This window comes from Cupressus sempervirens, chromosome 6, assembly GCF_028749045.1.
Source record: "Cupressus sempervirens isolate cs-2001-9-10 chromosome 6, ASM2874904v1, whole genome shotgun sequence".
Lineage (NCBI taxonomy): Eukaryota > Viridiplantae > Streptophyta > Pinopsida > Cupressales > Cupressaceae > Cupressus > Cupressus sempervirens.
Window position 1 is genome coordinate 10334453 of NC_143123.1, and position 17854 is coordinate 10352306.

The window sequence follows — 17854 nt, forward strand, 5'->3', positions numbered from 1 at the left end:
CCTGGTTGAAATTTGTTCAATTTTAAACGCTTGTCATGCCATGCCTTACGCCTGTTATGTGTAACCTCTGTGGTCCATTGTGCCTGCAGTCGTCACTCATCAAGTTTAGTTAAATTATACAATCTCTCCCTCTGACTTTCCATATCTCCAAGCTTGTTTTCGATCACAATCCTTAAACTTGGTACCATGAATTCCGTTGGTTGCCACTCCCTGCCGTCAATAACTATATTCTTGATTCTAGGACCTTCACTCCATACTGCTGAAGTATTTATTAAGCCTTTCCTCTTTGTTACGCTGTGTTTTCCTTGTTGCCGACACCTTTCTACTAAATCCGTGGTGAGATGTAACCTTTTCTTTCCACGTGGTCCATTCACCGTGTACCGTATGATGGAATCTTTCCTTTTGCTAGGTTTGTAGGGTATGTTCTTCCTCATGTATTGGCTATACAGTATGTTCTTTCCTTCAGCTTCAGCCATAACCGCCTTTCCTTTCGCTTTTCTGTATTCCTTCGGACATTCATTTTCCTCTCCTTTATTACCTTCGTCGACCCTTAACATATTACGGCTCAGAAAGAGCTCATAGTCCTCCATCTGCCAATGGAGTAGGCCGTTCACCGAGTCCAAGTCATCATCGTTAGACCTCCTTCCAGTCTCAATAGTCCCTCTTCATCAGGTTCCTTTATCTTCTTCCCCTTGTTGTCCCCTCCACCTTCGCCTTCGGAATCTGACGACGCTGTCTCCTCACCTATCATCTGTGTGTGTAAGTCGATTACAAATCTTCGGCCTCCACATTCCATGGATAGGGTATTTCATTTCCAATCATGTTTCACCTTCACTTGCACTAGCCAGCCCCGTCCAAAGATGGCGTCATACCCTTTTTTTTTTAATGGTATGACTACAAAATCCAATAGGAATGGCTATGTTCCGATGGTTATAGGTTGCGCCATCAAGGTCCCTAAATGCTTGAACTTGTGTTTATCGGCAATGAGTAGTTGAAATGTAGGTGGCCACAACATAGGTTGTGCCAACTTTTTCCGTATATCCTCTGGTAGTACGTTTGCTCTTGACCCTCCACTGATGATTGTGTCTGTGAGTATAGTGCCAAGGATACCCATATCTACTACTGCCGGATGTCTCCCCGTAGTGAGTGCTAGTAGCATTGGGTCTGTTGTAGTCGCTCCGCTGCCCTCCTTTCTTGTCTCTTCTGTTGCTTTCGGGAGTGGTGTCATGTTTAGTATTGTCGTCTGCAACTGAGGCATTGTAAGAAGGTCATTTAATTTCATAAGAACTTCCATTTGCATTACCTGCCTTGTAATATTTTGTTCTGCCAGGTTCCTCTTTGAGGTGCCAGCAATGCCTTTTGTTTGTACTTTTTAAGCTTCCATTTGTTTTTCTAATTCCATTCGTGCTTGCAGCAACCTCTTCTTTTCTTCCTCTGCATCTGGGTACATTGCCTTCTTTGCTTGTTCGCGAGTGATGGCTAGTATCTCCTCATCACATGTTTCAATGCTTAACAAGTTCACCCCTTGCTTCGGGCATTTTGAATCCTCGTGGTCTCTTGGATCACATCATCTGCATAACACCTGTGGCGTTTTCTTCTTGGTACAGTCTCTCGCGAAGTGCCCCTAGAGGTTGCACGCACGACATTGTATCATTGGCCGTCCACTCGAGTCGTACTGTATTCGACTTCAACCTTCATTGTTATTATTATTATTACCACCTCGTCTACGCCAGTTATTGTTCCGGTATCCTCCTGAGGTTGCATCATTGGTCATTCCTGCTCCTGCGGTGGACACTTCTTGCGTCAGTAACAATTGCTAATGTCCCTTTGTCTTCATATTGAACGGGCATTCCTTTGTGGAATGTCCCGCAATCTAGTAGATATTGCAATTTGTTTTTCTTCGGGCAAGAGCCCTTTGTGTGGCCCTCCTCACAGTTCGTACACCACAATTCCCCTTTCATTGAGTTAGGATTCTTTTTCAGATTTTCAAACTCCATCATTCGTAACATAACCTTATGTAACCCTTGAAACTTCTTACTTGATTCTTCGTAGTTGTTGCTACTTTCGGAAGATGAATCTTCTCAGTCCGATGATTTGTGCTTCTTTTTTCTCGTTTTCTGTTCACTCTCCAGATCCATTGCTCAATTATACGAATCTATGTATGAGGCTTGAGGTACAATTTTCATCTTTTTCTTTAGTGTCGGTCATAGCCCTTCAACAAACCATCTTTTCTTTAATCTGTTCGTCGGTGGGCTCTCCATTTTCCCTACCAGCTCCTCCAGCCTTATAGCATATACTCGGATTGTTTCATACTGTATATTTTTGCTACTATTTCATTATCATCCCTCAGTAGTCGGAATTCTGCTATGAATTCTTTCTTGACGTTTAGCCATGTAGTTAATTTCTGAGGATTGGCGTCCGAAAACCAATCAATTGCTACACCTTGTAGGGTCACCGAAAACTATCGGATCCAGTCATCTTGGTCTGTTATGCCGTTCGCCATCCAAATTGTTTTACATGTTTTATAGTGATTGGATTGGCTGTCCCATCACCATTGAACTTCAGTAATTTTTTCTTTTGGTCCTGCCATTGCTACTTTCTTTTGATTCTGTGGTACTTGCTGTGTACCCGCGTTGTTTTGAGCACTAGCATTGTTCTGCACAACCGTGCTGCTTTAGACAACTGCCCTACTTTGGACAACCGCGTTACCCAGTGAGAAAAGATCTTCCTCAAGTGAAGTTGTTCGATTCTCTGCCTATATCAGTTCGTCGGGTGTATCGGTAATGAAGAGTTCACTCCACGCTTCTGCTCCTTTGGCACTTCGAGCCGTGCAAGTTACTTCCCTTCCATTTGGATTCTCTACCCTCGACATATACAAGTTAAGGAACTCCTCTGTTGTCTCTTCCACCAAATTCAATCGCTGTCGAGTTTCTTCGAGCAATTCCTTGGCACTCCTCGGTTTGCTAGGTGAATGCACTCCCTCCGTCTGTGCTCCTTCACCCCCTTGGTGTCCGTCGGTAAGTTGTTGAAACTTTTGTCTGTGCTCCGCCTATTGTGCTAAAATCAATACTTCCCATACTGTGTGTATCTCATCCTTATCTTTTATCTTATTCCTATCTTTATTAAGCAGATTTGGCATTAATCTTCATAACACTTCCTTTGTTCCAGGTTTGATTGGCAACGGTGCCAAATGTTTACCGCACAAGGTAAAAGGATACTTATCGCATGTAGTACAATAAGATATAACACAAAACAGATACTTTATTCATATACGCAATATGCACTCCAATGCTTACAATATGATTATGATGATGTCTCAATAGTCCCTACAGACGATGTACATATACTTTCTCGAAGGGGTGACTCAACCATCATACGCCCTTTCAGATACAATTCTACCTGTCGGCTACAGTATAGAATTTACCAACAACAAAGAGCTCATATTGCTACTACTAACGAGCTTTTCTAACAAGAATAACTACCCTACATATATACAAGATTGCTAACCACAAGTTGACTTGTCTGATTGCATATCTCCAATGAGAAGGGAACCTATTACAACCAAATAGGTCAGGACCCAAATCATAAGAACACCCCCAAATAGATAGCCATGATGTGTGGACACACGAGGAGGTCGGCCATATGTATAAGAACATAGAACAATGCTTTATTGAATCACCAATCGTAAAACTCCATTGCAAGCTGAAACATGCCAAACTGGCCACTAGAACATGAACATAATAGGATCGGACCAATCTTAATGTTGAAGATGTAGCATCAGTCAGGTATAATTCGGATTGACATAACCATATATATATAATATATATTATATAATTATATCTGTTCAATGAATATAATATGATTATATCAAATCGCCCATCTGCCAAACACCAAATCAGAATTCTCATCGATTAAGTTTGCATTTGAATTGGTACCATTATCTTAATCATATGTTATGGTAATCGCTAATTAAACATGCATTTGAAATGGCACATTATCTGCCATGGCTTCTGATATCAAAGTTCATATTAACCGTCATCGACCATGGTATATCATGTGTCTTCCACTTGTTAAGGAGAGGTGCTTGGTTTATCGGGGTCACCTTCCACGTAGGGTCATGACCCTACGTGGCCCAAGCCATGTAGAGTCATGACTCTACGTGAAGGGTGACTATTCAAATGCATATTTATATTCTATATTGATCACTGCTGGGAAACAATCAATCACAATGGACATTCTATTACCTGCAGTTGATCGTCCATTACACTTGCAATTATCAGACATTATCAGCACTGTTATATAAATATAAAGAATTCTCACTGTATATACATTGCAGAAATTATACTGTAGCAGAACTGTTTAAACAGTAAACAATATCAGTAAGTAAGTGATATTCTAAGAATTGAAATCTATTGAAACTCTGTCTCAGATCCAATATTCCTTAACACTTAAGATATCTTCAGACCAAAGGTTTTCTAGGTTGTCTAGGACACAACATAAGGATAACATAAGATAATGAGCCAACTGGGACGATTGCTACCTAAAACACAAACTGCCCAACTAGAAAAGAACAATAGACAAACTGAAAGGAAATCTTTTTGGGTGATGCAAGATTGCCAATGACCCAAGGATGCTTCTGCATAACTTTGCCAAGTAAGACACCACTTTGGAGTATGGATCTCCTTTATGGATAATACCTACAAGGAGGTTGTTTTGTGATATACCTTATATGTTGTTCAACAAGGCGCACAATCCTATGTCTCTTTTCATTCAAATCTATGACTTCTATGGAGTATACATGCCTTCCACTACTAGGGGCACCCTCATTGTATTAATATGCAAATCCAAACATAATGGCTGGCAGCATAAAATAATTAAAATATAATATGATAATTGGTGACTTTGTAAGTATGCCAGTTTATTTTGTTTAATTTTCTTTGGATTATTCTTTGAAAGTACTAAAAGATTCAAACTCAACCTAATCAAGATTTTTCTGAAGTGGTTTAGATTATTATAAAAAATGGGTTAGCTCTTTTGGTTAAAGTTTAAGAACAAATGCTGAAAGATGAAAATACAATGCTCTTTGGAACAAGGGCTACTTTTTATCTTTTCCAGCCTATCCAGAGCAATCCTTTCTTTGAACCCTGTTAGGTTGATGCATTTTTTCTTTCAGATGGATTTCTTTCTCAAATTTTAAATTTGTTTTCAATTTCTTTCACTACATGCATTGGCTTTGAAAGAATGAAATATGTGTTGCCAGCTTCCATTTTAGAATACATGGCTTCCTTATTGCAAGAAAAACATCTAGTAATTTTTATATCAAATCAAATATGCAATCCAAGTTTTGTAGGTCAACTCACCTAGATGAGAAAAAAGATGTGTTGCATACTAGTTCAATAAATTTGGTGCTTATCTTTGTCTGTCTGCGTCTGTGGCCAAACCTTTTCCCTCTCAGGCAGGTGAGCAAGGTCATCTACCAGTGCTGATTCTAAGGCTTAAAGATGGTGAACGGAAACAAAGACCTGCTGTTGTTTTCCTGCACTGCTCGTATAAATGTAAGGAGTGGTTGAGGCCATTGTTGGAGGTAGAGAAAAAATTCCATACTTAAATCTTGCATACATTTTGGCAGTTTATCTTTGACTTCAAAATTTTGGAAAATGTTCTTAGATCAGAAGTATTATGTGAACATGTGCAATGTATTATTCAGGCATATGCTTCCCGGGGATACATAGCAGTTGCAGTGGATTCACGCTATCATGGTGAACGGGCAATAAACAAAAATGCATACAAAGATGTACCAATACTTTTGCATCAATTACCTTATCAAAGCGTGTTAGTCAATTCCTAGAATCTTTTGATGTCCTGTGTAATCCTTTAATGAGTTAACTGCTATTCTCTGGATGCAGGCTCTTGTTTCTTCCTGGAAAACCGGTCAAACCATGCCTTTTATATTTGACACGGTACTCCTTTTCCTCACCTCTTTAAATAACCACTTCTCATTCCACATACACACATTCATATTTGTATATCTCAGTTTTTCCCTGACATTTTTATAGTCCTCGCACAATGGGCAAAAAATATGATGCAAAAAACAAGGAGCAAACTAGAGGGTGGAAAGAAAAAGAAAGAAAAATGATGAAAAAAGAAATCATTTCTAGAGTTTCTATTCAACCTGACTAATTTTCATGTGACAGCACACTACTAAGTACTAACAGTCTTTTTTGGGTGGTTCTGTGAGATTGTTGTGTGATGCTTCTGAATATTGCACAAACTTTGAGAAGGTTATTTAAAGATGAAGCTTTTCTTTTATCAAGTCTTTTCATATGTTCATTTTAAACAGAAAGTTATATTGTATGCTAACAATTGGTCTCTTTTTAAGTCTTGATCACAGTACAATTTGTATTTTTTATACCACTAGTCTCTTCTATTGAGGTACTAAAAGACAATTTGATGTAATTTACTAGTTATGAGTCTATGACCTTGGATAACTGGGCTGAGCTTCGTCAAAATAAAATTGTAGTTCTCAGAAGCATCATAGATGCCATTTGAAGTCTTTAGTTTTCTCTTTTAGATAACACTTACAAGTAAACCTCATATATTCTTGTTTCATTGTGAAGCTCACATATTACTCATGTCAGTCTAACGGGTATGCACTTTTGACTGTAATAACTTAGTAACATAGACGGGTTGTTTTAATAGCTCATAATATGAATAAATAAACTACAACCGATTAACAAATATTTATTGTATGACACTAACTTACGGTAATGATGTAATATTCCCTACAGCTCCCCTTATTGTGCCATTCTTTAAGTAGGGATAGGTGGACTGGTAAAATTTGATGATCATGTTCTGTCGTTCATAAAATGCTCAAGATAAGACTAGCTACATATACATCTTGTGACAAACAGCAGAGGGGTTCACCTCACTACACTTTTATAATAAGATTGACCTTATTGGAGTTTATCGAAGGATATGGACCAACACATCTACCTATGGAAAGAATAATTATGATTGGTGATAAAGATATCCAATCATAAGTACCCATCAAATATGATTGGGGACACACTTCCAAACACCATCTTTCAAAAAATGTGTTTGTGGAGAAACACATCCAATCATAACAACCCAAACAATTGTGATTAAATGAAAAATGTATTCCTCACTGGTTTCATGTGGACGGTCTTTAGTAGCTGCTTCAAAAAGATATTCTTCATTATTGTTTAATCTATATTTATCTTGTCATCAAGGAGATTCATGGCATGCTGAATACAGTTCATAGCAATGTGCCCCTTGATTTTGCAATCGTAACACAGAATTTTGCCCTTGGAGAGTTGATTTCTCCTTAGTGGACAGGTATTGGATCTAGAGGAATGGTTAAGCTTGCTTTTGAAAAGGATTGCAGTTTCCTCTATAGTTGGATCATTTTTTCTTAGCTCCTTCATGAATCAAAATAAATATTATATCTTCTGAGGTAACATCAAATTTTTTCAGTATGAACACATTGTTACCATAGCCAAGAGGCATGCTATCCTATAAAATACCTTTTGCATCATCATCATCATCTACTTTGGATTTGTAGTATCCCTGCTTAAATACGAATAATTTTTCTTTTCCCCACACACCCTGCCGATGGTAGTTTAATGGCCAAAAACTTTTCAAGTTCCCTTTGAAGAATTTTCTGTTAATGGTCTTATTTGTCATAAAAGGTTGCTCATATGTTGATGTTCACATGCAAGGGTTCATATCCTTTTGGCAATGCAGATATATTGCACCAGAGGATATTCATTGAAATTAGTACATTTAATAACATTTCCATATTTCAGCTGCTGTAAAAAACATAACACAGAATTAACTTGTATTTCTGTCCTTTTTGCAGTCGCAGAATTACAAAGTCAAAGATCTATTTCATACCTGAATAATATTACCAAGCTGTTGCAAGACATCATCCAACACTTGAAACAAGGATTATGTTGACGGACAATTCAGAAACTCATGCACAAACTGACTTCCAGCTGAGTTGGTAGACAACTAATAATAATAATGAGCTCATTTAACCTGGTATGATTTTTGTAGATGAGTCTGCATCAATTGTCACCATTCAAACCTTAGCATACTCATCTCCCCAAAAAGGTCACCTATATTAGAATCTTACTTGCATTCAAACTCCTTTAAAAGCCCAGCATATAACTTCAAAGGATGAAACCGCTTTACCTTTTAGTCTTTAAATGGTTCCAAAAAGGCAAGTCCATTATATTTGAGAGTTCTAATAAAACTAAAAACCTTACCAAAGGCAGGCAAGAGCCTCCAACACAACAGTAAATTGTGAGCATCTCATCTACGAGGTCTTGGGTTTGAGTCTACTCGACCTTAACTGTAAGATTTCTGCAAATTCTGATAAAATAATACTGATGAAATACCTTTTTCTTGCTGATAATGGTCCTTGGAATATTCAGGACAGAATATTAATTGCTTTGGAGAATAGTATATTATTCTGAAAATTGTTTTATATCCCTGCTATAAATCGCCCAAGGTAGATATGCTAGAAGTGCAGACTTGTATATTGAATGTGTGCCTTGTATCCACATTCAAACCCCTTATTTATAGTCTAACCAAGGGGCATGTCCTTACAAGGGACATGACCCTGTCTAGGTCGGCCCCTTTGCAAAATAGATTATGTGCCTTGTATCCACATTCAAACCCCTTATTTATAGTCTAACCAAGGGGCACGTCCTTACAAGGGACATGACCCTGTCTAGGTCGGCCCCTTTGCAAAATAGATTACCCTTCAAAAATCGGCACCCCTACTTGATGACTAATAGTTAGTAATTACCTAACTACAACTAGGCAACTGAACATTAGTTTAATGTTCCCAAATAGATGCCGATGCATATGTAGACATTAATTTATTTAAAGGCTAATTCAGTTTAGGGATATAACGTGCTTAATCAGATCTTTCAATCTGAAGAAACTGATAAGTATATTATCATAGTTATTCAAGGATTAACACTATCTCTTAAATTGATAATCATACTGAGAGATAACATATCTAGCCCATCAATTATGATGACTAAGCATAGATTGATACTCTATATCTATATGAATCTTCTAAGCATGTGGTATCATTGAACACATGATACTTTGTCATATTACTATACCTTTAATATGACTTATCACCTAGTCTTGTGATAACAGTATTGCATGGAATGCAATACATAGGATAAAATCCTGAGAGTGATTAAATTCTTCCTTTATCCAAGTTGTGACTCATAGGTATTGACAAGCCTACAACACAATATGATCCAGAGTTAAGATCTACCAGTACACAGGATAAAATCCAGAGAATGATTAAATTCTTCCTTTATCCAAGTTGTGATTCGTAAGCATAGAAATGTCCACATCACAATATGATCTTGAACTCCTCTAGATCTGATAGTAGTTCTCTACTATTCAGTACATTATCTCAGAGATCGTCATCTCACATAATGTCTTTTATACAAGTGTTCATTATCTCAAAGATCGTCATCATACAAATGGTGAAGTCCATAATAGTCGATAGCCTAACAATACTAATTTTAACACAAAATTATTTCATTAATAATTAAAGAATACAAATGTATTATAATTCAATCATACCAAGTCTTTTTCTGAACTGATCTATCTTCACTTGAGAGAGAGGTTTGGTAAGAATATTTGTTGTTTGATCTGCAGTGCAAATGTATTCTAACTTGACAGTTTTCCTATTATAATGGTAAGGAATTTCAATATGCTTGGATTTGTCATGGAAAAATGGATTCACCGAAAGCTTGATGGAACTTTCATTATCATAGTGAATAATATTAGGATTCATGGGTTGACCAAATAATCCCACAGGTAACTTTCCAAGCCAAATTGCTTCCCGAGAAGCCATTGCAGCTGCAATGTATTCAACTTCTATGAACTCTGTGCTACTGATGCCTACTTTTTGCATATCCATGATATCATTGCTGAGCCTAAACTAAAACAACATCTTGAAGTGCTTTCGTATCAGTAACACTTCCAGCCCAATCTGAGTCTATGAATCGATGTAAGGCCAAGTCAACTTTCTCATACTTGAGCCCAAGGTTAAGAGTGCCTTGTAAGTATCTCATAATGTGTTTGATTGCAACTAGGTGAATCTCCTTTGGCTCACACATAAAATAACTTAAGGCATTAACAACATAGCAAATATCAGGTCTTGTAGTTACCAAGTTCATAAAAGACCCAATCATTTGTCTGTAAAGAGTTGAATCTATGGAGGGTGATTCTGTTGCTGCTTCCTTAAGTTTGTGTAGATTAGTCTTCATTGGAGAAGACATAGGTCTATAGTTCCACATTCCAAATCTCTTCAAGATGTCTAATGTATACTTTCCTTAATTAAGTATGATGCTATCAGAGTTTTGCCATACTTCCAGTCCAAGGAAGTAATGGAGTCCTAAATCTTTCATATCAAATCCTCTGATGAGATCTTTCTTGCATTGATCTATAAGATGATCATCACCTATTATTAGTAAATCATCAACATATAGCATCAAAATTATCAGACCATCTTTGTCCTTTTTATAATAGAGATTTGGATCAGCTTCATTCTTGGAGAATCCTAAACTAGTCAGATATTTATCAATTCTTTCATACCATGCCCTTGGAGCCTATTTAAGCCCATAGAGAGCTTTCTTGAGCCTGCAAACAAAGACTTTAGGGTTATGAGTTTCAAATCCTTCAGGTTGTTCCAAATATACCTCTTCAGTAATCTTTCCATTCAGAGATGTTGTTTTCACATCCATCTGATGTACTTTCCATCCCTTCGGTGTTGCAATAGCTAGGACTGCTCTTACAGAGGTGTATCTGGCGACTGGAGCAAAAGTTTCCTTATAATCTCTTCCCTCCTTCCGAGAGAATCCTCTGGCTATGAATCTGGCTTTATATTTTTCAATGCTACCATCAGCAGCATGCTTTATTTTAAGTATCCATTTAGAAGAGACAATAGATTTTCCCTCAGGCCTTGGAACAATTTCCCAACATCATTCTTAATAATGGATTGGTATTCTTCCATCATGGCATCCTTCTAAGCTATATGTTTGATAGCATCTAAAACATTTGTTGGTTTTGATTTAGATAGGTCACTCATGTTTGCTACATAGCTAGAAAATCTTTTGGGTCTTTTGCTTTCTCTAAAGGTTCTAATGGTGCAGTGAAGTCTTGTGCTTCCTCTATAGTCTTAATAGCCCAAAGTGGTCTTTTCTTAGGATTTTGAGTTTTCTCAAGATTAAGATTTTGAATTTCACCTTCAATTTCTTCAATGTTCTCCCTCTGAAACTCAGATTCATGATTTTCTTCAGAACTAGGTATATGAAGGGGACCTTCAGAACTTAGGGTTCTTTTGAATGCAAACTCTTCTTCAAAGATAACATCTCTACTAAGTTCAATGCTCTTTTGACTAGATATGTAAATTCTGTATGCTTTAGATGTTTCACTATACTCGACAAAAATACCTTTCCTCCAGGAGGGTCCTAACTTAGTTATCTTTTCTTTTGAAACATGTATGTATACTGGACACCCAAATATCCTAAGATGACTTATATTTGGTTTAACCATAGAAAAAACTTTTTTAGGAGTTTTATCTCTAAGATGGGAGTGAGGACTTATGTTTTGAATATAGACAACAGTACATGATTCTTCTGCCCAAAGATAATATTCTAAATTTTGATCAAGTATCATAGCTCTTGTTGCTTCTATAATTGTTCTATTCTTCTTTTCTGCTAGCCCGTTTTGCTGTGGGTTATAAGGAACAGTATACTCCCTCTTAATTCCTGCTTCTTTACAAAAATCTTTAAACAAATCTGAAATATATTCCCCTCCATTATCAGACCTAAGAGTTTTAATTTTGTGTCTTGGTAAGTTTTTAGTTAAGGATTTGAATTCTTTAAATCTCTTAAGGATTTCTATTGATTCTTTACATTTTAAGAAGTAAATCCATGTTTTCCTAGAGAAATCATCTATAAAAAGTATATAGTACCAGAATCCTTCAAGAGAAGGAAAAGACATAGGTCCACATAAATCTGAGTGGACTAGTACTAAAACATTGTTAGTTTTTCTAGTGCTATCTTGAAATAGACTTTTGGTGTTCTTACCTAGAGTGCATCCTTTCCATATGCTCGAATGATCTTTATTCAACTTAGGTAAACTAGTAACCATCTTCTCCATAGTCGATAAGGCTTTGAAGTTTAGATGTCCTAACCTTCTATGCCATATTTTGTTTATATCAGAAGCTTCATGAATTAAGGCTCTAATAGGTTCTATATTTAATTCATACAAGTATCCCTTTCTTTGACCAATCAACTTTGATTTCTTAAATGAAGAGTTCTTAGACCAGTGTAGTCGGCAGATTTTGTATTTTGTAGCCGACAGGGTGGTCGTCGATAAAGATTTTGTAGCCAACTGGGTTATGCTGTCGAAGATTGTGTATTTGGTAGCCGACAGGTAGATTAGGATTGTTTTGTAGCCGACGGACCTCTTCTGGAAGGTTCGGCGGAAAGTATTTATACACCCTCATGGGTCATTGTAAAGCATCTTATCACCAGTTATGTAATCTATTGACATATGCGAATAAAGGAGTACTGTTGCTGTTCGTGTTTATTATCTGTGTGCATTTCTTAATTAACATATGCGGTAAACATTTGGCACCGTTGCCGTATGAACCTGGAAGGTGGGAGGAATGAAGATTAATGCCAAATCAGCTTAACAAGGATCAAAATAAGGCGAAGGGAAAAGATGGAATCCGTACTGCGCAAGAACATTTAATTCTGGCACAGCAAGCCGAATGCCGAAGGAGATTCCAAAAGATTGCCGACGGAAATCGGAGCACGGAAGAATTATTGGAGGAAATTGGGCAGCGGGTGGAATTTGTGGAAGAAGCATGGGAGGAGTTTTTGAATTTGTGTTCGTCGAGGGAAGAGAATCTAGACGGGAGAGCATCGACTCGCATGGCTTGGAGTGTCGAGGGAGCACGAGTGTGGAGTGAACTCTTCATCTGAGATACACTTCCGTAGGGGACAACTTCAGAAGATCCTTCTTCACCAACGTTTGCAGCTGTTGAGACCGTGGGAGAACAGTTCGCCAGTGTGGGAGAGCATATCGCCAGTGTGGGAGAACAGTTTGCCAGTGAGGGAGTGTGGACCGCCCATGTGGGAGAACAGTCCGCCGCTGTGGGAGACCAGTCCACTGGTGCGGGAGTGCAGTCCGCCAGTGTGGGAGTGCAGTCCGTCGATGCGGGAATGCAGACCGCCGGTGTAGGAGTGCAAAGCCACGGTGTGGGAGTGAACAACACCAATGTTGCAGGACCGAGCAACGCCTGTTTACAAAAACCAATTGTGATGGCGGGACCAAAAGAGAAACTGCCGGAGTTCGATGGTGATGGTACGGCCGATCCCATTCGACATTGCAAAACATGTGAAACGCTCTAGAGGGCAAATGGGATAACTGATGAAGACGACTGGATGAGGCAATTTCCGGCCACCCTATGGGGCGTGGCAATTGATTGGTTTACTAGTACAGAGCCGCAGAAGCTGGACAGTTGGAATAACATTAATAAGGAGTTTCTGGCCGAATTTCAACTGTTGCATGATGATAATGAAATTGTAGTAGAGATCTTCAATACTAAGCAAGGGAAGAACGAAACTGTCTGCATCTACGCCAAGAAATTAAAAGATTTGATAAACAAAATGGAAAAAAAGCCGGCGGACAGACTTCAGAAAAGGTGGTTCGTGGAAAGTATATGCCCAAACTTGCGGAAGAAAATGAAAATTGTGTCGCCGTCGTCATACACGGAAGCCTATAACAGAGCATTGAACCTCGAAAGTGAGCAGAAGACAAAGAAGAAGAAGAAGACTAGCTCATTTGATTTTGATGATGATGAGCCTTCCGGAGAAGATATTAGCGATGATGAAGGCAGTAGCAAGAAGGTCCACGCCCTACAGAAAGACATGATCCGCATGATTAAGGAGTTTAAAAATATGCAGAAGGAGACAAAGGGCAGTGAGCTATGGTGCACAGAGTGTAAGACCGACGGTCATACCAAAGGGTCCTGTCCAAAGAACCAGTTCTGCGACATCTGCCAGATCATGGGACATCCCACAAAAGAATGTCCCTTCAACATGAAAACCAGAGGACCTCAATAGGTGTTTCTGGCATAGGTAGCTTCCACGTCAGGAGGGAACGAAAATGCAAACATTGACGGTGCCACTTCGGGTGGGTACAGGAATAATAGCAGAGGGCAAAACAACAATAACAATGCGAACAATAACAATAATAATGGTGGGAGGAGTCGAATTCAGTATAATGTGAACGAACGACCAATCATTCAATGCCGAACATGTAATTTGTGAGGTCATTTTGCGCGGGAGTGTACAATGGCAAACACATCGAAATTATTATGCAGATGGTGCGGACCTGGTGATCATGAAGATGCCAAATATCCAAAATTTGGAGTCAACTTCATCATTGTCAGGACAGCTGAAGAAGAGGTGTTGGCGATTACATGGAGGCAAGCAAAAGAGTACTCGGACCCGGCGGAAGAAAAGAGAAAATTTGGGGAAGCACAGGCAAAGATTGAAAAGGCATCATAGGCGGAAATAACTCAATTGAGGGACACCACAAGCACTTCGGCAAGGAATTTCGCGGAACAAAACATTGTACGACAAATTTTGCAAACGGAGATACCTGTCAAGATAAATGATTTGCTTCTTACAATGCCCCAGCTCCGATCCACCCTCACAAATATTACGCCAGCTTCGAGGATACCCAGAGAACAAGGTAGAGGAAAAGAAATTGCTGCAAGCGGAGAAGACCAAATGTTGCTAGCCCTCACATCCGGACGGCATCCGACGGTTGTCGAGATGGGGATCCTCGGACATGTTCTCAGAAACACAATAGTCGATGGAGGGTTTGGCATAAATGTCTTACCGGAGGAGACCTAAAAAAAGTTGGGACAGCCAACCTTGTGGCCCCCTAAATTTTAGTTGTTGACAGCGGATCAACACGGCATTAAACCTCTGGGCATCCTCATGGCACAGCCGGTAACAATTGGCACTTAGCCATTCCTGCTGGATTTCGTCGTGATTCCGTTGAAGAGAAAAGGATACGACGCCATCTTGGGCTGCAGATGGCTTATTGAAGCCAGAGTCTAACACGACTGGAAGAAGAACACCTTATCATCGAAAAGTAAAGGCCGGCGATTTGTCATTGATCTGCACACCCAAATGGTCGGGGAAGAGGCCCTGCCATCAAATTCTGAAGAAGAGGAGGATGAAGGCAGACAACGTATGGAACTGGATCAGGAGGGAGTCTTGCGATTAGATGGAGGATCAACAGATGACGACTTGGATTCGGTCAACGGTCTCTACCATTGGCAAATAGAGGATTACGAACTATTCTAGAGTTGCAATGTACTGACAATTGAGGAAGGTCCGAGGGGGGATGAATTCCCAAAGGAGTTCACTGAGGTAAACGAGGGGGATGCACCATTGGATGTTACACCCGCCCGTACATTCAGTAAAGGGGAGACAATCAAGTATAATGAAGCTACACTACAAGCAATGAATTTGGGGGATGAAGCAACACTGAAGAACATTCTGGTAGGAGATAATTGGGATCCGGTACTCAAAGCGGGAGCATTCAAGATATTCTTGGAATACAACGATGTATTTGCATGGACATACAAGGACCTGAAGGGTGTATCGCCAGAGTTGTGTGTGCACCGCATTCCATTGATCGAAGGAGTGGTACCTGTACGCAAGCGACCCTACAGAATGAACAAGAACTACGCGGCACAAGTCACGGAGGAAATTAACAGGTTGTTGGAGGCCAGAATTATTTTCAAGGTGTAGACAAGTGAATGGGTGTCGCCTATAGTTATCTCACTGAAGAAAGGCACCACCTAGATCCGGATATGCGTGGATTTTCGATGCCTAAATGCAGTAACGGTCAAGGATCCCTTTTCGATTCCGTTTACAGACAACATTCTGGAGGTCACTGGACATGAAATTTACTCCTTTATGGATGGGTTCTTCGGATATAATCAGATCTCTATAGCGGAGGAGGACAAATTAAAGACTACATTTGTCGTCGAAGATGGAGTCTATGCATACAATCGGATGCCATTTGGATTGTGCAACACACCGGCAACCTTCCAGCGGATTATACTGCACATCTTTGACAAGATGTCCGTGGGAAACTTCAAAGCATTCCTCGACGATTAGTTAGTATTCAGCGTGGAAGACACACCTGGCAGCACTCTGTGAATGTATGGAGAGATGTCGCAGGGCGCAATTGGCGTTGAACCCCGAGAAGTGCAGATTCATGGTTCCGCAGGGAAGATTGCTCAGACACATCGTCTATAAGGAAGGATTGAAGACTGACCTAGACAAAGTGAGAGTCATCCTGGAAATGTAGCCATCTACTAATGTGACAGAGGTAAAGTCTTTTCTCGGACATATAGGCTATTACAGGAGATTTATAATTTTTTTTGCCAAGGTGTCATACCCACTGGAAAGGTTAACCTGTAAAGGAGAATCATTCAGATGGGACAAGGAACAAGATGAGGTGTTCGAAGGGTTGAAAGTACGACTAGCTACTGCACCCATCTTGGCATATTCAGACTGGAGTAAGGAGTTTAATGTGCATGTTGATGCCTCGAATAATGCGATCGGAGCAACCTTGGTAGAGACGGGCAGCCATGGGTAAGATCATCCAATATACTTTGCCAGTCAATTGTTATCAAAAGCGGAGCAGAACTATAGTACGACCGAACGGGAAGCATTGGGAATGGTCTACGCCGTGCAAAAATTTCGTCATTACTTGCTCGCCACACCGTTCGTATTCAATGTTGATCACCAGGCTCTATTGTACATGATCAATAAACCTGTCATTCAAGGGAGAATCAACATATGGCTACTTCTGTTGCTGGAGTTTACTTTCAAAATCATTGTCCGGCCAGGGAAGAAACATGTCAGCGCTGACGACCTGTCGCGGATCAAAACAGGGGAATCGGTAGAGGGGGTGAATGATGACTTTCCTAATGCACAGCTGTTTTAGATTGTAGTACTGCCGGACTGGTACAGGAATATTGGAGAATACTGTCAACAGGATAGTTTCCTAGTAAGATGCAAGCACATGAAAGGTTCAAGTTGATAATTAGGAGCTATACTTTTCAGTTGATCAACAAATTGCTCTACAAAATGGGACTGGATCATATTCTTTGGCGGTGTGTGTTAGAAGAGGAGATACCGCGGGTGTTAAAAGAAGCACGAGGATCCCGCGGGAGGACACATGGGACCCGACACCAGTGGGTGAAAGATATTGCTCGCAGGACTCTGGTGGCCGACGGTATACAACAATGCGCGTTGGATGTGACACTTGCCAACGGGCTGGGAAGCCGCTCAAGTGAGACTTAATGCCACTTAACCCCTCCCATGCGCAAGAACTCTTTGAGCGGTGGGGATTGGATTTCATTGGACCCCTGAAGGTGAGCAAGGTTAGGTGGTGCCGGTACATCATTGTTGCAACGAAGTACCTCACCAAGGGGGCAAAGACACGCGCATTACCAGATAACTCGGCCGTCAGTACAACACAGTTTATTTATGAGCAGATTATTACCAGGTATGGAATTCCGTTACAGTTAACAAGTGATAGGGGAGGACATTTGTTAATCATGTCATTCGACTGCTCACCACCCAATTCAAGATTTTTCATTCACTGTCGAGTTCGTACTACTTGAGAGCAAACGAATAGGCCAAGGCTACAAATAAAATCCTAGTATCAATCATCTACAAGTCCTACG

The 17854-nt window shown here is 39.8% G+C and overlaps 1 protein-coding gene across 3 annotated transcripts in view; it reads left to right on the forward strand.

Annotated features, from left to right (window-relative positions):
* Positions 1–5448: 5448 nt before the first annotated feature.
* LOC149550756 (uncharacterized) overlaps positions 5449–17854 on the forward strand; it is an 82821-nt gene continuing 70415 nt past the window's right edge. For 2 of the 3 annotated variants that reach the window (XR_016353265.1, XM_089789581.1), the window contains exons 1-3: positions 5449–5555; positions 5708–5794; positions 5907–5960. Coding sequence is in view for 1 of the 3 variants with exons in the window: in XM_089789581.1 (XP_089645707.1) it covers positions 5502–5555; positions 5708–5794; positions 5907–5960 (195 nt within the window). In the remaining 2 variants the exon portion in view is untranslated. Of the gene's footprint in view, positions 5556–5707; positions 5795–5906; positions 5961–17854 lie in introns of those variants that run through there. The other variant, XM_089789582.1, reaches the window with a different exon arrangement.